This window comes from Netta rufina, assembly GCF_964035555.1.
Source record: "Netta rufina genome assembly, chromosome: 7".
NCBI lineage: Eukaryota > Metazoa > Chordata > Aves > Anseriformes > Anatidae > Netta > Netta rufina.
The window spans coordinates 16,732,245-16,756,085 of NC_140130.1; the positions used below are offsets into that span (position 1 = coordinate 16,732,245).

Below are 23,841 nucleotides of genomic sequence, written 5' to 3' on the forward strand. Positions count from 1 at the left end.
GACCCCTTTTCCCGTCCGTGCAGGCTCGCCCCGTGTCCCCGGAGGCGGCGGTATGCGCCCTCCTCCCTCGGAGCGGCGGGGAGGTAAGCGGCGGGCGGCGGTGCCGCGGGGGGGCTGCGTGAGGGAGGCGCTGCCGCCACACCTGAGCCCTCGGTCAGCCGCCCGGCAGGCCGGGGGGGCGGCCTCGGAGCGGCTTCCCCTTGGCACCGGTGCTGTGAAATCGCACCCTACCTAGCGCGTGTGGCTTTGAAACAGGTCTGTTTGCTAGCAACACGTCAGGGTGCAGCTCAAATCGCTCGTCCGGTAGCTGGCAGTCAGTCAGCCAAGTCACCTAGACCCCCAGAACAACGCAGTGGCAAAGCACAGCAAGGACTCCATCAGGCCTGCAGGAGTTACTCCTTTCCTTAGAGTTACTCAAGATCTAGGTCCCAAGAAAGCATAAAGGTAGGACTGTCCCGACTAATACACCCCTTTCCCTAGGCGAAATCTCTATTGTTGTCACCTGTATGCAACTAACTGCTGTGGGAAGTGCAGTCAGTGTTTTCTGTTTATTTTTGAGTCTATTGTAATGCTTATTCATATTATATTTAGCACAAACCCTACACACACATATTCCTGTCTTTACCCTGTGGCTAATTGTAAGAGATTCTGAGCAGCAAGGTACAGTTTATGAAGGATCCACCCATGCTGTTATGCAGTGGTTACTTGTGATTATTCAAAATAACTTCTTCCTACTCTTTATGATTAGCATATCTTAGCAGTTTAGAGACCATTAAAATGCAAACAATCTTATCCTGTAACCTTGTGTGGTACTCGAATGCTAGATGCCAAGTAAAGCCACTGTTCTCTTTGTCTGTAGGTGCAGGCAGCAGAAAATAGGTGGCTAATAATTTACCATGCCTGCCCACTTCAAGTGAAAAGCACGTAAAAACATATAAAGAATCTAATATAAATGATCTATCTTCAGCAATATTGGGCTTTTATCTTCTTTGTCCAGAACACACCATGAACAGCTTTAAGAATTTAATCCTTACCGCATTTTTCAATTTATGCTTCCAGCAGATGTGTAGTATACTTTACCTCTGTTAAGCTCATTTCTTTCAGAATAGGTATATATTAAAATTCCTGTTTCTATAGGAACCAAACACACTTATAAAACATGATTCTTTATCTCTTGTATTTAGTGGACTGTTTGGATTTGAACTACTCAAGAAAGGAACCATCTGTTTTTACAAACAAGTGGGAAAAGAGCGAGAGAAAAAGTAGCATACATCTAAAGAATCCCAATCTATGTTCAATGTGTTGCATGTGTGTTTGTTAACAGGAATATCTGGAATGACTTTTAAAGCATTGGAATGGGACCATTGTGGTCATCTAACTTCACTCTATATTCAAGGAAATCCATTGCCTTGTTACCACAGTTGGAGCTGTACATTTAGGAATGCTTCTTAAACCCCCTAGAGTCAATACAACCTCCCAGTTCTAGAAAAATCAAGGTCAGTAAAATAGGGAGACAAACTCTTGCTCATTTCTTTTGTAATATCCTTGCATCTTCTGCAAAGACATGATACTGGACAGAATTCTGGCCCAGAGGAACTTATCTCAACTATATAATTGTACCATGTGCTATCAGTACATATAAAACAAAACTCCCCCCCGCTCCCCCCCTCCAAGTAATTTATTGCCTGTAACATAGGACACTAAATGCATTGCTGCTTCTCAGTGATGTGTATCCTGGTTGGAGTCCTTCACGCTTAATATAAAGCATTGCTTTTGATCTTATATTTTAGTCAGTACAGTTAAAGGGGAAAGTTTCCTATAGTTCGCAGTAAGCAACAAGATCTGGTCAGCTTTGAACCATGGGTCAAAGTATAACAAACCAACAGGATACTGCAGTGATCCAAGTCAAAGTTAAGTACTAAAGGTATTTTCCCTCTTACAGTACCTTGTGACTGCAGTAATTAAAATGCAGATAGTCAAAGTTAGCTGTTGAGTTAACCTCCTGTGTGAACAGGGAGCAGAGCAAGTACAGTTCACTCCAGAAAATGTTTGGTTTGCTGAAATGAGAGTTACTACCCAATGAGTCATGTTAGGACTCCACCCACTGTAGTCCAAACATCAGGGTTTCATGCAAACCTTACAACTGCCGTCAAGGTCCGCAGTTCTGCTGGGTGGAACCACAGTAAAAATAGACACTTCATCCTTACTCAGAGCATGCAAGGAGAACAGCAGGTTGTTCTGCTAGATTACTTGAAATAGCATGTCCAACAATTTTCACCACTGATGTTTTACTCCTCATGATTAAAACCACGTATTTCAGATTCGTTACTAATAAGTAGATGGCATCCATCCACAGGCTCGCAACATTTTGCAGCAGACTGCAGGATTTTGCCAAGAAACTTAAATGACTCAGCTGACATGGCAAAGTTAGTGACCTTCATCCCAGTATACTGAAATAATCAGCAAATGAAATTGTGATTCTGGCAGCAAGGATACTTTTTAAATATCAAATTGCAGATTACAAGTTTTATTTGTTACTTTCAACAACGTAGAACACTTACTCTTATCTCCACTTTCCAAGGCTTACAACCAAACACAAAGATGTTCATGTTAAAGATGAATCACTGGACATGCTGGATCAGGCTGACACAACGTTTATTCTGAATGAGGAACTCAGTATAAGCCGCTTGGACTTGACAAGAAGAACCCATAATTAAACTAGAGAAGATGGAAATTAGCATGACCAAGGAGGAAAAATTTGAAAGTAAGCACAAAGGCCATGTTGAAAAAGGAATTTGTTGAATTCTGCTAAGTTGGTCTGGGATCAATTCCAAGTTTTCTCTTGATGAAGTTCTTAAAAGTTAGGAACAAGCCAATGGTACCTGCGGATGAAACTCAAGTATCACCAATACTGAGAATAATCCAAACCAGAATAAGTATGGGGATCGTTATAACATCTAGATTTGCTAATTAAGAAGTGCTGTAATGCCAGGTCATGCATTTAAATTAGTAATTTCTATGGTAATTTGGAGTTCAACTGCAAGTGTCAGCAGTGAAAGGATTAGGGTGGTGCTCAGCCATTGAAAATGACAGACACCAAGAGGCAAACAAGGAATTTCTAACAGGGAAGTATTAATATATTCTTATATCCATTGATCTATACACTGATACAGGTATGGTCTGTACCAACAAGAAACACTGAAAATAAGTTTAAAATGGGCAGCTAAGTGAACAAAGCATAAACAGGGCAGGAGAAGAGAGGAGATGCAGCTTAATATGTTTAGTGTAGCAAAAGGAAGGCTGCTGCATGATGACTATCTGTAACAGAAGGTGTATAAATACCAGGAAGAACATGAAGTGAAATTTAATAAGGACAAAGGGTATTTAGGTGTATTTAAAACAGATTTTAAGATGTGGTTGGTCAAAACAGGAAAGAACTGAATTCATGATTCAGGAAACTCCCTCTGAAGTAAAGCTAGTGGATACAGGGAACCAGAGAAGGTGGCGACAATGAAGTAGTGGCTGTTAAACGTACCACAACTAGCAACACAAACTTCTTTCTCTATTCAGAGAAATGCATAGCATTAGCCTTTTTCTTCCATCACATGAATTTAGGATGTCAGACTGTAATTGCTTTTTAGTTTAGCCAGCACAATGCAGTTTGCAAGGACTCACTTTAGATCTTAGTCTAATCCTATAGTCACCATTACTAGAATTGTTCTGTGCATCATCAGTCCTAAGTACTTTACAGATGTCATAGGAAACCTGACTGTTGCATACTGCCTATCCACAAACTTCTCATGAAGAATCATCTAATTGTCATCTGCAAACCTTGCAGCATGACAGAGCAACAAGGAAGCTAATTACCATCATGCATCTGCAATTTCCATTGTGGTATACAACTTTTGTTTCTACTGCTGAAACTGTAATCATTTCAGAAATATTGTGGTTTTAATAAGGCATTGCTATTAGAGTTCATCCAGCAAGTATTTATTTTGGTAAACTACACAGAGGACCTTCACGTGCTTGTGGATTTTACATTCGCTTGCTCAAAGAGGCAACCAAGCACAATCTTATACTAGGAAGATGTCAGAAAAAAAAAGCATGTCTGTATGCTAATTAAACTGCAGGTTATCAGAGGTTACCATGCTCAATGAAAAGACAATTAACAAATAATTAACAATAAAATTAAAAAAAATAATAATAACAATAGCTTTGTCAAAACTATTTGGAGAAATGCATCCTAAACAGAAAAGGAAGAAATGCCCCTAGTAGATCCAGGGACTCAGTGATTTACAAATAATAGCAAATTAGAGCTTGAAATCCTTGATGTTTCTTGACTCCCAAGCTTTTTCCACCAGGTTACTTATGCAATTTCCGGTTTTTAGATATGAGATTCCCTACAGTGGAGCAATAGAAGACCTTTAGGATTTCTTGCCTAGATTTTAAAACTTCAGAGAAGGCGATGCCTCTTTCTTCAGCCTCCTAAGTAATAATGACACAGCACAGGCTTTACAATCAAGCAAAATGATGCACTACAATGTGCTTGCAATATTGTCCTTCACAAGAGTGGCCACTGAAATTTGAAAATTCTGCAAAGCAAGGTTTACAATACACCACTCACCCAGTAACAGAATGGATGGAATCAAATACAGCATTTTTAATATGGCAACTGTTTTTCTACTCCAATTCTTTGTATTTGTCACTGTGATGTCTAGCACACAGCTGAACCTACAGATTATGGGCTCTTCTGACACGCCGGTTTTGCAGTGCATCGTTCCACACGGGAAGAGACAGCTTCAATCCCTCGTAACGCATCATCGTTCATCTTCAGGTACTTGTAGGGACTGTGGCAAATTCCACAATACCTTTTCTATAAGTAATGACCACAAATTGATCTTTCTTCTCAGAACTTTGCATTTCATACACAGCTGCTGACTAAATAGAATAGCTCTTCAACTTGAAATCTTTCAATTCTGAATCTTTCTTATATGTTAATTTTCTTAACAGAGAATGACAAGAGTTTACTACAGAGGGACAGATCAGAGAAATAACATGCTTTTTTTCCTCTGCTTATTGCAATAGTTATTGGAGACCTATCCAATATGAGCTTTATCAAAATGAGCTTTGCTGCTCATTCTTTTCCTCTATCTATTTCAAGGCTTATTTTAAAAAGAACACTGTGACCTGAAAGATGTGTGTAAGTGGCCAAAGATTGAATATTAAGCTTAAAGAAGAGAAACAAAACATCAGTGAGACCAGTAAAAATGTGGCAAGTTTTAACACATTTAATGCTCGCTTTGAAAAGAGGTGAAATCTTTGCTGTGCTCTCAGTTTTCAGGTGCCTTGCCCTTGTAATTAGAACTTAGAATTTAGCACTGAACCACTCAGGGAATTCCCCAGATAGGAACAACTAGAACAGAATTTATAGATTTTTAATGGTTTCTCACTTTTGGACGAATGTGGCAAATTTTGCACAAAGGTTTTTGAGGTGAACACTGGCTTTGCAGCTTTCTCTATGATGTTTCTAATTCATTTATCAAAACAGATGGGTGTAAATGCATCAGAAATAGTCATTAGTACATAAGCATGAACAGGTACGTTGTAGAAGAGGGGTACTTCTACTGTATTAGGTGAATCCACTGCACTACAGCTGAACAGACTACCAAAGGTTGTGTATTAGCTGAAATTGTAAAAAGTTACAATTCAGAATGGCTTTCCTTCTGCTAAAACTTAATTCCAGGTGAAATAGGTTTGGGGGAAAAAAATGGAAGTTTCTGACCCAGCAGTACAAGGGTCATGGAAGAGGGAATTCCTATTTGATGACATCCCTCACCAAAGTATATTGCTGTGCTTTTCTTTTGCAAACAGGGAAATTCCAGTAGCAATGGTTTGTGAGGTTTTCTAGCCATATGAACTTAGTTGTTAGTTCAATTCTCCGAAGCCCTACTTTATGAGGGTGTAATTCCATTATACTTTATTTCCTTTCCCGAAGGGTCAAATGTGCATAGAAATAATAGAGCAATGTAAACTGAATCTGGTGTCTCATACCCCATCAATGAAGGCCATATATACAGCACCATTTATGAGCCAGTGACTGTTCTGTAGTCCCTCTGGAAAAGTATATTTTGTGCAGTGCAAGATGCCTTCCCGTGTGCTTTAAAAGTTAGGGGGAAAACAAAGAAAGCTGCAGAATTTGAGATGACTTGCATCCACTTTAATTTGCATTCCTGATACCATGTTATCCCCTCTTTCCTCCAAAAGGAGATTTATTATACTAAAAAAAGGAGAACATTTTTTTTTCTGGACAGGTGTTCTTGCCAATAAAATTGAACTTTTATTTCAAATTCTTACAATAAAGCTGTATTTTGTAATACAAGTAAGTAAACCCAGAAGACAAAAGATTCACTTATTCCATTTTAAAATAGTGGGCTCATCCAGTCTGCATGAGTTCCTGTTCATTACCTGCACTCTTAGGGCTTTTTCAGGGAAGTAGAAATAAAGACATAAACCAAGTCATCTAGGTAATTAAGTTATGGTCCAAGGCAATTTGTACCACCACAGAAGTGGTGATCTGCTCATTCTTGAGGCTTTTTGAAGGAAGGGTCGAGTGGCAGAAGTTTCTTTATAAACTCAGAAGTTTTTCATTGAGAGCAATCTGTGACTGCGTGAGGTTTGCCAAGTAGGTTACCATCAGCAGGTCCTGAGAGGAAGGGAAATAAAAGCAATGATCAGAAATATTAACAAAGATTATAGCCTATTATGGAGATGTGAATTTTTAATAGCTGTAAAGCAGTGTAAAATCAGCTACTGGAACTATTGCTGTCTTCAGTGTCCTGCCCTGAGGAATGCTTCCCTCACAGGAAGGAGGTTTTGGTATTCCTGGAACATGAGACACTACTTGTGAAAGTTTAACTCTGAGTTCACCCATGTTAACCAGGCAAGTCAAAGGGTATAAGCAAAATTAAAAATTATTTCTGGTCTTGCAGACTATGGATGAACAACAGATTCAGAAACTTAGCCTTCTAAAAATCTGTGACAGAAATGAGGTAGCACACTAAAACCTTGCTCATGCTCTAAGTGTCATGTAAATGAGACAAGAACTTCAGCTCAGGCAAAGAAAGGTGGCAAATCACCAATTATCCTTGAAATCTATAATGCATTAAGCTTGGTAATTCATATTACCAAGCCACTCTAAAAAAACAATCAGCACTGCCTTTCAGATTACTTGCATAATTCATAAGTGCTTTTAAATTAATTCTCTCATTTGCAGTTGTCTTTAAATTATAATGAGCTCCTTCATCCACCTTCAGCTTTTAAAACATCAAATTAGAGATGAGAAAGGGCTGTATTTTCTATGAACACGTTGGTATGAAAGAGTAGTTTTGATCATAGACAAATCTGTGTCTGTAGGACAGATTTTCAAAATTATTGGCAATACACTGAAAAAATAAGACGACAAACTTACATTAATGTTGCTGTTTAGCATTGTCTCAAAGTCCTCTGCTGAAATCTTTGGCACCTGGTTAATAAGATCCATCAGGAAACGCCCAACAGTGTTGTCAGCAGCCACTTTGCCTGACTACACATAAGAAACTTAACGTGAGTAAAACCCTTTGAGTTTACGATCCAGAAAGAAAACATAGAAAAAGAAAAAACAGATGTGTAATCGTATATCAAACTTATCTGCTGGGTCATTAATAGTTGGTCTTACCAATACATCCTCTGCATACTGCAGCACCATAGTCAGGGTATCCTGAATCCTGGCCGAGGCTGACCCCACCTGTTGTAAGTCACTGGACAAGCCAATCACTCGATTAGGGCTAAAACAAGTCTTCATGATAAGATCCACTGGAAGCAAAAGAAGGATCAGTAAGAAAACTGAATGCCACTGAGGACAACTTAAATCCTTAACTTGTTGCAGATTTTTAGATGGCTAAGTAAGACTGTTTAATTCCCTGCAGAATGGCAGTTTTACCAGGATTAAAAAAAGAAAAGTACTTGAACAGTGTCACAATAATGGTTAGAATCAAAATAGGAAGAAAACATTCACCTCCTATCCGCTCTGTATCATAATAAACATACTTCACTGTTAGAGGTGTGAACATCACGCCCATAGTTTTACCAGGGACTCCCATCGGGGCACTAGGAGAAAAGAAAAAGTTTTCAGTATTGACATATAAAAGAAAGGGAATAATATACTTCCATCTCAGTGATCTCTATTAGCACTGATGTCTGAGCAAGTGTTGGTTACTCATTCTCACTAAAATCAGCAATATGAAGACCCAGAATGAGTGAGGACAGAAAATCAATACAGGCGTATTATTAACTGCTCATTTTTATCTAAGAATATTCCTAGCTGGTCTGACATTTGTTGACATGACAACATGAAGCGCTAGGTGCTATCTTAGCCGGTTTCTCCTGGCTTGTACAGCGCTTATTTTTTCTGTCCTGGAATACTTCATGCTCTTTGAGAAATCATTTAAGGGACAAACAAAAATAGGACAAAAATTCAAGAACAAAACTCCATATTATTATTGAGAGTATTTAAAGTTTGTTTACGCTTTCAGTATGGAAGATGTCATGGGAAAGCTTTCTTTTTGAAGATGCACAGGCAGGAAGCAGAATGATTTCTGCTACAAGAAAGGCTGGGGTTTTATCTTGGAAGGAGGAGAGTTCTTCAACAAGTATGGGGAAGAACAGTGAGGTGCAATAGTTTCATTTCATAGTATCTAATCTCTATTATCAGTTGATAATTGCAAATGGAAGGGGATGAGGGGAAAAAAGACTGAACAATAAGATGTTCTTTCAATCACATTCTGATTGCACTAGAACTTGGACTGCTGAGCAGTAAGGCTCAGTGAATAAAGGCTAGCATTCAAAGAGTATGATGGAAGTTAATGACATTAATGCCAGCTATATGAATCCTGTGACGTGCCATGAATATGTTCAGAACACTGTTAATACCAGTTTCCCACCCACAATGAAGAACCACCTTATGAAGGTTAAGTCTTTCAACGTATATACACTGGTCAAGACACTTCAGTGGGAAGAAAGCTATGATCTCTGGCTCAGTTATGGTTCAGCTACTGCACAGTATTGTCCAAAATAGAGGACACTGCAGCCCACTAAGTTTCTCATTATTCTCATATGGTCTTTCTTGGTAATTCAGACAGCCCCTTCCCAGAGTACCTGACATAGGCTTTAATGCTCATGCGTGAATTCTGCAGACTTGTGTCCACAGTCAGGTGGATTGGATTGTGCGCTTCCCGGCTGTAATACTCGTGGATCAGGACAGAGTGTTCTGTGATGTCGTGACCGGTTGCATACCTTCAAAAAAGCAAACATTGAAGAGCCATTCTTCTAACATTCAAGTGCCCAGCATTTGGTATTTAACAGCTTTGTATCCTAAAACCCTAATTTCCAACCACTGAGCTGCAGAGCATAGTAAGTACAAGTGTTTTAACTAAGGAATTTGTAACTTTATGGCCAGCTGTCCTAGAATTGTAGGGTTCAGGCTGGGCGCACACATGCACAAAATGTGCAAAGGGCCGTTGTAGTACTATCCACAAAGAGTCCAGTCGCCATCAGACACTGAACAGTCAGTTATTGGTCACTATGGCCTGGACCAAACCTTTATTTCCTTGCAAACAGAAGCATGCCAAGCAAATTTGGACCACCCAAGTAGATCTTAAACAAATCACACATCTCTGTTCAGGAGGCAAGACTTGTTCATCTAGCTCCTTCAGCTGCTCTGCAATTAGCTTCCCACATACACAGAAAAACTCCTGTCATTAGAAGTGCACTTTGCCATGCCATTAAGAGGTTGCAGAGGAAGGTAGGAATTCTGTGCTTGCAGGATTTTGCTCCACAGGAACAGCATTAAGCTATTTTGTAGCATCAGAGAAGACACAAAAAGCCTAACAAAGCTATCCGCGCACACACATGTTCTGTCCCTATTGCACCCTACTGGACTTGCTTGGCATCACCAAGTCCTGCCACCTTTTCTCAGCATCCGCGTGCTCAGGGTGACATCAGACTCCTCATGAGGCCTTTGAAGCTAAACTCGAAGCTCCTCTTTTATGTTCTTCACTCCAACCAGTCACCTCCCACAGTGCAGGCTGCATTACAAGTGGCTAGGCAATAGCAGATCCACAAGCATTCTCTTGCTCACTTTTGTGATACTTTTTCTAGACCTAAGCAAAACCAAACCCTCCAGGACTCCAGATGCGTGTCCTGTTCTAAGTTACAGCACTTTTACGGCTGGCTGTCTAACAGGGGCCGTACTGTGAGGAGGAGGAGGTATTTTGAGCAGCGCAGGGACCCTCTCAGAACTCACCAGCCCAGGATGATCTCGCTGGGCGACACCTTCTTGTGCAGCTCGTACATGTTCTTGGCGAACTCCATATCCACCGCCACCTGCAAAGCGGGACAGGGCCGGGTCACCCCTTTGCGGCGAGGGGGAGCGCAGGGGGGGGCAGCCCCGTCCCAACCTACCTCATCCTCGGACTCGTTGTGCGGCACGGAGAAGCAGTTGGTCACCTCCACCGAGTGCTTGTCCACGGTGCCTGCGGGGAGAGGGCGCCGTTAGCGGGGCTGAGGGGGTCGGTGGCTGCCCCCCCGGCCCCGTCCCCGCGGCGCTCACCCAGCAGCGTGCCGATGACCCGCGCCGCGCCCTCGTTGCGCCGCTCGAAGCTGTCGACGATGGAGGCGAGCACCACCGGGTGCAGCCGCACCACGCGCCCGCCGGGGAAGGGGCCCGACAGCGCGGCGGACAGCGGCGGGGCGGGCTGGGGCTGGGGCTGAGGCGGCGGCGCCGGGGTTGGGGCCGGGGTTGGGGTTGAGGCCGGGGCCGGGGGGGCGGTGGTGGCGGCGAGGGGAGGCGCGGAGGGGGGGGGCGCGGCTGAGGCGGCTGCGGGGGGCGCCGCCGGCGGGCTGGGAGCCGGGGGGGCGGCGGGAGGCGCCGGGGCCGCAGCGGGTGCCGGAGCCGCCATTTTGCGAAAGAGAGAGGGCAGGAGGGGCGGTGGGATGGCGATTGGCTGAGCGGGATGCCTGTCACGCAGCGCCGCGTTGCTATTGGGGAAACGGGTGCGCTAAGGGCCGCCTGGCAGCCGGCAGCCAATCAGCGGGGACGGGTGTGGGTGGTGCTCCCGTTGGGGCACAGCACGCTGCTGCGGATGGAGCATGGCCTCGGTCCCGCCCTCTGGGCGCCGGCAGCTTCTTTGATTGGGCCGTGGCTCGCACCGCCTCCCTGCCCCTCAGCTCGCTCATTGGGCGGCGCCGCTCTTAACTCCCGTCCGTCAGCCCGAGGCACTCGGGCGGCGCTGTGCCAGCGCGCAGCGGCCGCAGGAGGGCGGGGGGCGCCGCCTGTCCCGGCCCGTCCCCGCCCCGAGCAAGCCCCTCACCGGCCTCGCTCAGAGCCTGCCCCACGCAGCCTCCGACAGCACTACGGGGACAGCAGGTGGCTGCAGCGCTTGCTTTTCGCCCTTAGCAGTTCTTTCACTCGAGGCTGTTGGTGCTCCTGGGAGCGCCGAAGGAGCCAGCGGTCTCCCCCCCCTTCCGAATAAAATGCGCAGTGGGGTGAAGCTGTGCCAGCCAAAACCTGCATCAGCGCTCTGGCACTGCTGTGTCCGTCGTGTGGGGCTTCAAATAACCCAAAACATCTCCAGGGCGCTGTTCTGCAGGACAGAAGAGCGCAGAGGTGGCTCCCACACCTCTGCTCCCCGTGGCTGGGTTCCCTCTTCACCTTCCCACATCACAAGCTACTTGAGCAGGGGGCTTCTCGATTCCAGCTGGCTTCATTAGCTGAGGGACAAATCCCACCAGGTGGTAAGCAGCTTCAGCCTGACTACTGAAGCACATCGGGAGCAGCTCAATAAAAAGAAAACACTTTCTACTCGTGTACTCAATTTGGGGAACACCTGTAAAAGCCACAAAGGAGACTAAATGCTAAAAACAAGCAGTTTAATTTTTTTTCTAAAAGTGCATCCCCCTAGTGTGTGCACCTGTGAAAACTGGATCTCCTGTTAGGCTTTCGCAGTGCACCCTTCACTTCCTATAGGTGTGCCCGGTCAAATTGCGTAAGGCTTTAAAACCTTCCTGCTCCAGGAGCTTTGGTGCGTCAGTTTAATGTGTGAGGCGTGCTTGTTAGAAAGCAGCTGTTTGATCTCATTTTGTTTGCATCAAACTAAGCCTCAGTGCTTAATTTTGCATAGTCAGCAGAGAGTTCATGTGAAGTAAGCAAGTTCTTTAACATCTGCCCATTATATCTTCACATTGCCACCTTTAAAATTGGGCAACTTAATACACACCTGCAGCTGTGCTTTGAACCTGGCAACTGTGACACTCTTTGTTTAATATGTTGGCAACAAGCTGCTGGACAGCATGCCAGAGAGTGCATGTAGTGAGTTAGGATGGGTAGCCTTTATCTCCAAAGTCAAAGATCTGCGGTCATGCAGAGCCTGCTTTGTACAAAGCCTGTATAAATCTTTCTGTCTAAGGGTAAGAAAATCAATCATGGGAGAGTGCTTGGAGCAAAGGCGTCCAAGCTATAAAACTGTTTTTCTTTGCTGAGTGACTGGTGAAAAATAGAGACCTTCATAATTAATATCGTTCTGTAAATGATCAGTTTACAGTCTGAGGGGAGCAGTTACCAGTGACGCATATTTGTGGTGCCAGTTGTTGAAAACCGTGTGTCCATCTCTGTGAGGCAATTAAGATGTTTGTATACCACCCCATTACAGTAAAATTAACATGTTTGTATACCACCCCATTACAATGAAGTCTGTCTGGAGGAGAACAGAAGACACATTGTCACATGAGAACGGATCAGTGTGATAACACAGGCCCTTCTGCTTTTCCATTTTTCCTTGCTTGGTTTCCCTGCATCTGATTTTGACAATGAATATAATTAACCTTCTATCTAGCTTTCGTATGATTTCACAGTCCTTATGCGTGACTGAGTCATGATTATTGCATATGCTGTTATGTCAGCTGCATTTTCACAGATGATATATAATTTCTGTATCAGTGGCTATCTTCTCATCTTGCTTGTATTACTGGAAGCAGCAGCATCTCTTGCACCAGAGGAAAAAAAATATTGTGTTACAGGTAAAATAAAATATTTACAGTTTATTTGACTTCTCATTTCAGGGCATAGTTTTATCTGGTTAGTTTTGTAGGATTAGATCTGGCACTTTTATTCTGCTATTAAAAAATAATTTTCTGTTGTGTCTAAGAAGATAGGAGAGCCTTTCTGTCATTTCTGCCAAGAGAAAAGTCTGTCACTGAGCTTGACATACATTTCATGCAATCTTTCTTATTTTGGAAAAAATTAATATCAAATCTCATTTTCTAAATTGCTTTGGGGTCAAAGGAGGGAAGTCAGTTTTTCTTCTTGGGATCTCAAGTCTGTCTCCATCCTTCACTGTGCTCACAGAGCTCCCTCTTCACCTTCACTCACAGTCAAGTGGCCCCACTTGTGTTGTCTCTGGGTTATCTGTGTTTTTCAGGACCCAAATGTTCTACCATCTGTCCAGGCTTCCTTCTGTATAGGAAGTACTGATGGGCAGCGGCCTCTCTGTTTAATTAAAATAGGTAGTAGTTTTCTTGTTTAGTCTTCATGGAAAGTCTTACTCACCTGCTTCCCGTGCTTTTGGGATTGCTAGTAGATGAAAGGTGGTTGTTGGCAGCAGCCTAATTCCCAGTGTAATGGGTCAGCTGATTCATCTTTGTGTTAGCAAGAGGAATTCAAGCCCTTCCCCACATTTGCATAATGTTTTACAGGACTGCCTTAATTATCAGAGAAGAGAACAGGGAACTACTGAGGTAATGCTAGAGTGAAAACCCAAATACTACTAAAAAATAATGAGGTGTACTGTTAATTGCGTACCACACTGATATAAAAATATCCCTTCTCTAAAGTTAGAGTGATAATGAAAGTTATCATCAGGTGTTCAAAAATAGCACACCGGAGACTGCTGTGTGCTTGTTAGTCACTATGCAGAAATACAGAAATCCAAGCTAAAATAGAAGTAACTTCACAGAATAACTGGCAGTGAAGAGTGACTGAGAGAAACGTACGCAAGCTGGCATATGTAGGGCAACAGATACTTTTGTAGTTAGAGTTTTAAAGTCACTGAAGATGGGAAAATAGAGACACATATTGAACAAAGGATGTAGGTGGAAATTTAAAAAAATAATAATAAAAAAAAACAACAGAAACCCAAGCACTAGCAAACCCCCAGAGGTACAACGTAATTGGCTGAGGCAAATGTTGACATTTTTAAATTGCAGAAATGTGTCCCCATGCCATTTATTTAGCTGTTCATTATTCTTGTATGTACCAGATCCTTTGCTTCTGATGGTGGGAGCTAACAAAACAAAACGAAATAATAATAAACAAAAAATAAGGTTGGAAAAGACCTCTAAGACCATCTGGTTTAATTGTCCCCCAACCACCAATGTCACCCACTACACTGTGTCCCTAAGTGCCATGTCCAACCTTTCCTTAAATACCCCTAGGGACAGAGACTCCACCACCTCTCTGAACAACCTGTTCCAATGCCAAACCATTCTTTATAAGAAGAAATTTCTCCTAACTTCCAACCTGAAGAGGCTGTACAGTCACCCCCTCAGATATCAGTGAGAATATATCAGTGATAACTCGGAGCATGCTTTTCCTGAAAATAGAGTGGGTTTTGAAGTTTTGTTTGTTTGTGTGTACTTGTTTTTGTTTTACTTATTTATTATTATTTCTTATTATTTTATTTTATTTTTACATGATAGCCTGATACCCAGGAGAAAAGGAAGTGGCGCATTGTAGCACATTAAATTCTGACATGCAGGGTAAATGCTCCGTGTCTGGAGGAACAACCCAGAAATTAAAGAAAAAAGAAGGGGCGGGGAGATGACCAGAAATACACTGAGAAAAATAAAAGCATCAACTGAATAAAAATGCAAAAAAGTGGAGAAAAGTAGAATGATTTTTTTTTTGTTAGTGAAAAACTGGAGGATTATTTAAAAAGGTTGCAATTAAATAAGAAATGACAAAGAAAGTTTAAAGTTTAGGAAGGAGAGAAAAGGTATATGGACAAGAGAAATCTTTATTTATAGAAAGTGTGAGGTAACAGAAAATTCCAAGAAAATGGAGTACCTTCTGATAAGTGAGCAAGAAAAGTTGATACTAAATCCCAGTAAATAATCATAAACCTCTCATTTTCTACATAGAGGAGGACATTTCAGAATAACTGCCAAGGATAAATTCTGAAAAAAAAATATATATATATATCATTTATTTCTTTGCCATATTTACATCTCTTTTGTATCAGAAAAACATGCCACAGACTGCCTTGTTAAAAGGAGGAAAACTTGTTAAATGCAAAAAATAAAAAATTCTGAGCTGTTTCAAGGCACTGAAATGGGATGTAAGAAATTACTCCATGGCCCAGAAAACAGGAGCTGAGTTTGTAGGTTTGAGGGGTTCTGTCTCCTTGTTTTTTTCTGGAGTTATAGTAAACCTAGTACTTCAATAAAGAACAAGAAAAAAAGATTTAAAAGTAATTTTGCACAATCAAATGTATTCCTTGAATAGTTTAGAGAACAGTTCTCATACTTTATCATCAGATATATCTTATCTTGAATAACTGTGCTGTATTTTGAACTGTTAACTCTAATGTGTGTTGACTTTATCACTACACTTATCCCTAGCTGTGTTAGCTGCTTTTGCAAATGTTCTGAAATATCCTTAGACGGAGGGTCCTGGCTGTTTTCATGTCCTGGCCAAGACTGTATAATTCTCCAAGAATTAAATCAAGGTGCCTAAAAGGGCAGTCTTTCATCCCCTCTTACCGGTGCTCTTTTCTGGCTGCGGGGTGTCCAAACACCCACGGCAGGCTCTAAGGCTGCTCAGATGGTGCTGGCGAAGCCAACAAGGCAGGATCCCAGCGCAGGCATTGCCCTGTAAGTCAAGTGCCATACCAGCAAGTTGAGGAAAATCGGAACTAGTCAGTAGTGACACCCCAGCTTACACAGACACATTGCAAACATTTGCAGGAAGAGAGATGTTGCCAGAGCAGTTATCTGTGAGGCATTTGTCTTACTTTAGGCATTGTACAGACCATCGTGAGGGCTTCAGATCCACTGAAGGAAAGGCACCAGGAACAGGCCTTGCTGTGTGTACTGCTGCACAGGCTTTGCTTTTGAGAATGCAGGAGAAGTGCCAGGAGGGAAGCTCGGAGGTGCGACAAGGATTGCCCGTCTCTGCGTGTGTACAAGGGGCAGGGAAGAGGAGCTCGCATTTGGGGAAGGTGAGGCTCAGTGGTGTACCCCTGCACCCTGCTGGCAGCTGGCCGTGCCCATCATTGCTGGCAGGTGCTGTTTTGTCATCCACAGACACCCAAACCACCACCTTTGTAAAAACTTAACTCTGATTAATCAGTGACTTAACTCGGCCTGCTTTGAAGCGAGTTGTGTGAGTAGAAGTTTGTGCATGGCACTTTTGCCTCTCATATTTATTGTAGACATTTCTGTGCCATGCCAGTTTCTTTCTTCAGTTTATAAAATTAAGGTAGGATCATGAGGTAGAATTAACTGAGGTGAAATTAATGTTTCTGTGGTGTTTCACAGAAAAATGGCACATGGAGCTGTAGGTATGGATGACATAGCGGTACAAGCCTGAGACGTGCTGTACAACCCCCAATTTAACTGAAATAAATGGTAATGAAAGGTATTTGAGGCCCTTGGTGAAAACACAGACTCTCCAGCTGCTTCAGGACATTCCAGCATCTGGATGATCTATGACTGTGATTAGTTTCTGCTTTTGACTGAAATCATGCTCAGAGTCAGGTTTCAGGTCAGAGGCATGCTATCTACTGCTTGGGCTTAAAACTAAGAAAGAATGTGCTCGCACTGACCTCTCAAGGCAGTTACACACACTGCTTTGCAAGATCAAACTCGTGTCATGATATTACATTACATTCCTCTTGCCTACCCCCTGCAGTGAGAAGCAAAGAAAACCTAGATGTGACTCCTGGCTTTTCTTTTTTTCCCGTGTAACGCGGGACAGAAGTGTGGCAGCGCTACCATCCTCGTGGTGTAATCGCCCTGCGTGAGGCAGGCAGCCTTCAACACAGGGCCCTTTCGGCTGCTAACTTGCTGCTACTGTGCTTGGCTTGATCATGTTTGTAACAGAGCAGTGCCGTGTCCTTGTGTACCTACTGACAGCCAAATAGAGTGAAATGTAATGTCACTGATTGCAGATGCACATGGAAGTCCTTGTACAGGCAGATTTCAAATATTAAACATTTTTCACACTTGTAACAGTTAATGCATTGGTGTGCTGTTTGTGGGAAAATGTAATCTCTTCCCTCCAGTCTCTTGGTTTTACCAAATAATTTTACAGCTCAGCTTTGCTTCTCTTATGAGCAAGCATGTCCTTTCCTTGGTGTCATTTACAGCTTGGGTCAAAGTCACCACTTTCTGTTCACTGGAGCCCAGACCAAAATCATACGTGACCCCATAGGCCCTGAGCCGGGCCCTTGGGACTGGTGCTGCGAACGGCGTCACTCAGCACGGCTTCTGCCTTGGTGCCTTGAGGTGGAACCTGCATATGAGGTGAAATAACTAGACTGGAAAATCTGAATTGCATTTCATGGGGTAGGGAAGACTGCCTGGAGATGGAATGGCAAAAATCTTGCTATTTTGTGAACTCCAAGGATTTTGTTTGCAAACTCTGATGTGATTTTTACACCATTAATGTCTGACAGTGTTGTCTGGTTCCTTTTTTTTTTTTTTTTTATTTTAGCATAAAGCAGTTGCATCATGATAAACATGGGGGCAATGAGGGAGAAGGTGAGAAGATAATCATTTGCATACAGAAATGGGAGCTGAGGCAGTAAAATCTAGGGGACAGTTACTATATAGGAGCTTGGGAGACAGGAGGGCCCATTGCGTTTCTGTCACTGGCATCTTGGGTAAGAGCAAGTTGTCCATATAGCTGGAGCAGTGGCAGAAGCATGCTTTGGGCAGTATCTTAGCTCTTCTGATGTAGCATTTGATAACAGTTAGATAGTGTTATTCTGCTCCTATCTCTGCCTCTGACTTTGGGGAAGTCATTTAACATTTATATCTCAGTTTTCCACTTCTGTCATACTGACTGATGATATTCGACTGGCTAAGTTTGCTTATAAGACACCCACAGACAGTCTTCAGAGAAAAGACAGGAAAGCCCTTGCTCTTTGAGGAGACAGCTTCGAGAGGAAGCTGGAGAGTGCATTTCCTGACCCAGAGACTGAACTTTGGAAAGGGAGGAAGCGTTCAACTAGCCTAGGGGGGAGGAGGAAAGTAGCTGTCTGTGCTGTTTTCTAATAATAAACAGAAGTAATTCTTTAGATGAGGTGAGTTCATGCTGCTGAGACCTCAGATATAGCAGCAAAATATGATTGTATTTTATATCAATCCTGTTCATCAGGAAAGCTGGGGCTGTGCTACAGTATTTGCAAGGGCTGCTTTTGCTAAATGCTGTCCCAGCCAATCAGTCTGGATCTGAAATGCCCCAAGCACTGGCATATAAATTCTCCTTCTATAATCTGTTTGCTAATCTGCCTTTCTGCATCAGAAAGCAAGATTCAGCACTGGCTGAGAGAGCTGCACAGGGCTGGTTGGACTGATCCGCACGAAGAGCTAATTCCAAGCTGCTTGATACTCCAGCAGAATCACAAGCCTCTACCTCTCTGTTCAACCTGAGTTCCTGTGGCAGGTAGAGGAGTACATGAACATGAGTAATTAGGCTGTTCTGGTGAGATATCCAGGCCCGTTCTGAAAAGTGAGAGGTTTTGTTTGCAGATACAACTTCACAGCTGATTTTGTACACCCAGTGTAATTTGACCTGAAAACTTCATCATTTCCAGGGTGGGTTTTAGGTGTTCTGGGGATTTTCTGTTCTAATTCTCTCAAATATTTGCCATTTAATACTCTGGATTACATCCCTCTGCATATTTTTTTTTATTATTATTTTTTTTTCATTGGAATAAATAACAAGAGCTGATCCATCACTGAAATACCAGCCCGGTCATTTGTTTCCAGAGCTGCCAGCAAGGCTGCCCTCTGCCAGTGGCAGAATTTATGAGACATCCCTCTCCATGCCCCGTCATCCCTTAGTGAGCTCTGTCTAGAAATCTGTCCTTTTCATTCTCTGCCTTCTCAAATCTGCAGTGGATTCTGTCTCTCTTAAAAAATGCTGTAAAACTTCTCTCCCAGATCCTTTTGTTGGTAGAATTTTTCCATACCAAATCTAAATATATTTCTCCACTTTAAAATGTGTTTCCAGGATCATACATTTCATGTGTATATGCCTTGGGATATTTTATGGAGCCTCTTAACAGAATGGTCCAATTTAGTAAGTACATGTTATCTGAAAGACCAGCCTTTTGCATTTACAATTGCTTGTCCCTTTTTAGCAAATCTGAGAGATAAATCCCTTCTTCAGTTCTGAAACAAAAGATTTTTGAATGGTAGGAAAGGCCTACCCAGAAAAAGGCATTGTTTTGACTTCTTCATAAGGTGTCTCCCAAGGGCTCTGAATGGTAGGAGCATATAGGTTTTGCAGCCTTGAGAAGTACTGTTTAATATTCATTCCTCTTATATCTCACATGACATTTTGAAAATTGGGTAGCCAAAAAGTTACTAGGAGATACTTTTCTGATAACTTTAGGCCAAGGGACATACAATGGAATATTTCCACAGTTTATCTGTTTTTTAGATGACTGCCCATATCTGGAGCTTGGACTCCAGATATTCACTCTGTAGCCCATGGTAAAATAAGTACCCTCAGCAGGTGATTTGAGCACCTTGCTGCAGTCTAACGTAGATGCTCTCAGTTGCCCTCTGAAGGCAGTTGTCTTCCTGAGTGTTGGTTGTATGGAGAGTCTGCAGAGCCTACATGTCTGACGTAAGCATCCAATTGACCTGCTTCATACAAACTGTTGGAACGCATTCCTAACCTGTGAAAAGAAGATTCCAGCATGAGACAAAGTACTGGGATAGCATAGACCCTAGGCCAGCTAGTGCTGGCCTGCAGGAGGGCAGCTGCGTTCTGAATATTTGGGAAAGAGTGGGAGGCTGTGCTAACAGCTTGCTTTTCTGTTCTTGCTTCTGCACTCTGATCACCATATTCCAGTTCATTTATGCATTCTTTCTCATTCTGAGCAAGCCTGCTGCTATGGCTTCAAATGTCTGTAAAATACAGTTCAAAAAAAAAAAAAAGTATTATAAAAAAGTATTATCTCTATTAATTATCTACTTTTGCAGGAAGGGTTTTGTTTGTTTCAATGTTGTTGTTTCCTTCGCTTATATTTTAAACAATTGAATGAGTGATTAGAAAAATAAGAAGTAATGCTAAAGACTAGTTTTGAAGGTAGTACAGCATCTCTCCAGCAAATGAAAGTCTGGAACATTGGACAAGGAAACAGAAGCTCTCAGAGAAGTAGAGGTCAGACATATGTTATGTTCAGTGGAACTGAGTCAGATTTTTCCTCAGTCTCTGCACTCAGTCCCTGTCAGCCAGTACAGTCCTGTATTGGCTGACATCACCTTCAGAGATACCTAGCGTGTAGGAAAAACTATGCTTAGGGGCACGGATGGAAATATTGGTCATTTGAATGTAGCCTGGAGTCTGTCTGCATCAGAAGATATGGATCACAGCACCACCTTGCCTTGCAGGAGAATTATGGAGATAATTTTTTTAGTTTGTTAGAAGCTCAGATATTCTGTTCTGGGAGATGTATGAGTACTCTAGATAAATAAAGGGAGTGAAAAAAGCTTCTCTGCAACATTTCTTCTTTAAAGCACTTCGGAGACTGGCAGTCTGCAACCTTTCATCAGTGTTTAAATTCAGTCTCTTGAAAAGAAAAGCATCTCGCTCTCTGTGGTAGTTTGCCGTTTCTCAGTTTGAAACCAACCCCCAGAGGGTTTCTTAAACAGCTGACCATTAAACACAGTAAAGAACAAAGATCAATTGAAAACACATTTAGATGCAGCTTCCTGGTCTGCTTTTAATTTATTTGAATGAGCACTGGGAATTATTGCCATGGCTATTTTGGCCCTTTATTTGTTCCATAGTTTTTCATATAAACAATCAACTCCAGGGATGCCCAACCACTTTCTGGATTTATTTATTTTTTTTAATATATATATTTAATCTTTTCCAAATATTCCCAAAGTTATCAAAGGATTATATTTTTAATGCAGAAAACATGTTAAATAGAAACATGTTACTGGAAACAGAACTATGCTTATGAGCCTAGAGGGACTTTGCAAGAGATTTGTTTTGCAAACAGAGTTTGGGTTGTGGGACCTTAAATGTTCAGTAGCCTCTTGAGTCTGGGATCTACTGGGATCATCTACTCACCTGGAGCTCCACAGGCACAAAAGGATATATGGCTCCAAAGGGTTTGCAGTACAGATGGAAATAAGGAAGTCAATGGTTTGCCTGAGTGTACTTGTGCCTTTAGGGGGCAGACAGGGAATCCTTAATGTAGCTTGTAGCAGCCTCTGGGCATGAAAACCCCTGAAGCATGTGCAGTTCTGTCCATGGCTGTTCTGAGACCTGAACTCCTTTTGTTTAAGGTGCCATGCCACAGTATTGCCACCAGACCTGTGGGGCCAAACACATGGCTTTGTTGTGAGTCTCGCAATATTTGCTTGGTTTTGTTTCTGGGGTTTGCTTCTTTTCTTTTTTCTTTATATATATATATTTTTTTCCTTTTGAAAGGTTACAGGAATGCTAAAGTAAGTGATAATATTAGCTTTTAGATTTTTTATGTTTTTAATTCTCACCATTGCAAAGAAAATAATGCACATTGTATCAAATAACTATTGCTTTGTCAATACGCAAAAACTTTCACATGCTTCTTCAGATTTTAAAACCCCTTTCACAGTTTTGGGGAGTTTTAGTTAGGATATTTGAAAGCTTTGAAAGGATATGTGATATGTTGAAAGCTGATGGCAATATATCATCACTGTATCACTGTCAAGAAGAAAAAAAACAATTAACACACCAACATACATATGCAGTTAGACCAATGCATGGCAAATCCAGTGGAAGTGCAAGAAGCCCTAAGGCCATATCAGCAGAGCAGCCCCTTTGGGTTAATACACTCTTCTCAGCAGGGCCACTTAATTTCTGTGCTCAGGCAGCTCTTACGTAGCGTGCCCAGGCTAACTTGCTCAGCTAGCACAGCTGCCAGGTGATCCGTCATACACCATCTACAGCGAGTCTGGGGGCTCTGGACAAAAAGGGTGTGTATGGAACAAACTTCTTCGTGTCTGTGGGAGCCGTGTACTTTCTTACAGGTAGGCTCACAGAAATATGGACGTTGTTGGTTAAGACTGGCAGAGCTGTTGATGGTTGGCCACGGCAAGTTAGCAAAGCTTTCCCTTGGTGTGCCTGTTACCCCTGGGTGCCTGTGGATGCCAGAACAGAGCTCTTCCAATTTTACTTAAGTTAGTGTTCAGTGTTTATCATCTTTGTACAGCGTAGGAACTAGAATTATGTTTCCTGTGCAACAGTAGGCCTTTTCTAAAACTTAATTCTGACCATGGGTTCATAGCAGTACTGATTTGAGTGATTTAATTGTTGTTCAATGCATTTGTTTTGTCAGCTGAAGGCAAATTACAAGACATATGCTATGCAAACACAACATGGCTCTTAATTGTTTTAGGTGCTATGTCCAGCTGCTGTCACCGCAGGGGGAAATCATCTGGGTTTTGTGTAGAACTTTTGAAAGGTCCCAAGACTGCTCCAGTTAGGGAGAAATATACTGTCCTTTAATCAAATGTGAACCAGGGCTTCCAGGGACTGTAATAATGTTTCAAGTTGAATTTGGCTCTTTTGCAGCCCATCAAAAGAAGTCGTCCTTGACAAAAACAATATTTTAAATATCTGCTCACAAGCTCTGGAGCCAAAAGGTTGCTATTTCATTTGGCTAAATACCTTCCCAGGAAAACGGCAGTCCTGAAGCTGAGCCAAAATAAGCCCCAGCAGATGCTTAGCCTAGAGAGCACTAGACTGAACAGCTAAAATTGTTGAAAGAATGGGGAGGACTGCCGGCCAGTTCTGCTCCTGATTTACTGTGTGGGCAAGCTTCATCTCTTCTGTCCCACTGCTCTGCCAGCTACAAGACTTCTCTGGTCTGCTTGCCACCTCACTTCAGCTTCTAGGGCTGAACCCAGTTCTTGCTGTAGTCACCAACAGGCCTTCTGTACGTGACAGCCAAGGAGTCCAATGTCATCCTTTCCTAATGGACTCTGTCTAGCTTAAATAGTGGGAACTCTTTGCATCAAGAGGTTCTCCTGTGGCTTTCCATTCCTGCTTTTCATAACACATCTAACACTGGAGCTTGTAATAATAATAATAATGATAATAATAATAATAATAATAAACATAAACAGATGAGATTCAAGAATTGTGAAAGCTGTGCTACTTTGATAATTGAGATTGATCTAATTGGCTACACAGCTCTCCTTTCCTTCCCATTTGCTGGTTCTGGCCTTGTCAGTCCTCATAGGATGCTGTCTTTGTGCTCAGATCTGGTGAGAAACCTACTAACTTTCTTGGTGTGTTTTTTCTTAGTGCAACGTAGGGGTTTGGGACTCTGAGGCAAGGACAGAGCAGGACTGTAGTGGCCAGCAGCTGGATTGGTTTGGGTTGTTGTGGAAATACAGCCTGATGGTGCTATTCTAGGACAGTTTCTCTGAAACTGCAGCATAAGGACTTGGTCATTTACCAGGTCCTGGAAGTGAGGAGAGGTGAGGACAACCAAGCTGAACAGCTTTCCTGGGGCA

General features: G+C 42.4%; 1 protein-coding gene across 1 annotated transcript; it reads right to left on the reverse strand.

Moving 5' to 3' along the window:
- Positions 1-6,214: 6,214 nt before the first annotated feature.
- Positions 6,215-11,012, reverse strand: EIF3F (eukaryotic translation initiation factor 3 subunit F). Its single transcript, XM_084290604.1, has 8 exons — positions 10,646-11,012; positions 10,498-10,568; positions 10,340-10,419; positions 9,193-9,330; positions 8,054-8,145; positions 7,715-7,851; positions 7,469-7,582; positions 6,215-6,703 (listed from the first exon to the last, which is right to left on the reverse strand). The coding sequence occupies exons 1-8, from the start codon at positions 10,992-10,994 to the stop codon at positions 6,626-6,628; spliced, it is 1,059 nt and encodes a 352-aa protein (XP_084146730.1). The 5' UTR covers positions 10,995-11,012; the 3' UTR covers positions 6,215-6,625.
- Between the last annotated feature and the right edge of the window lie 12,829 nt (positions 11,013-23,841).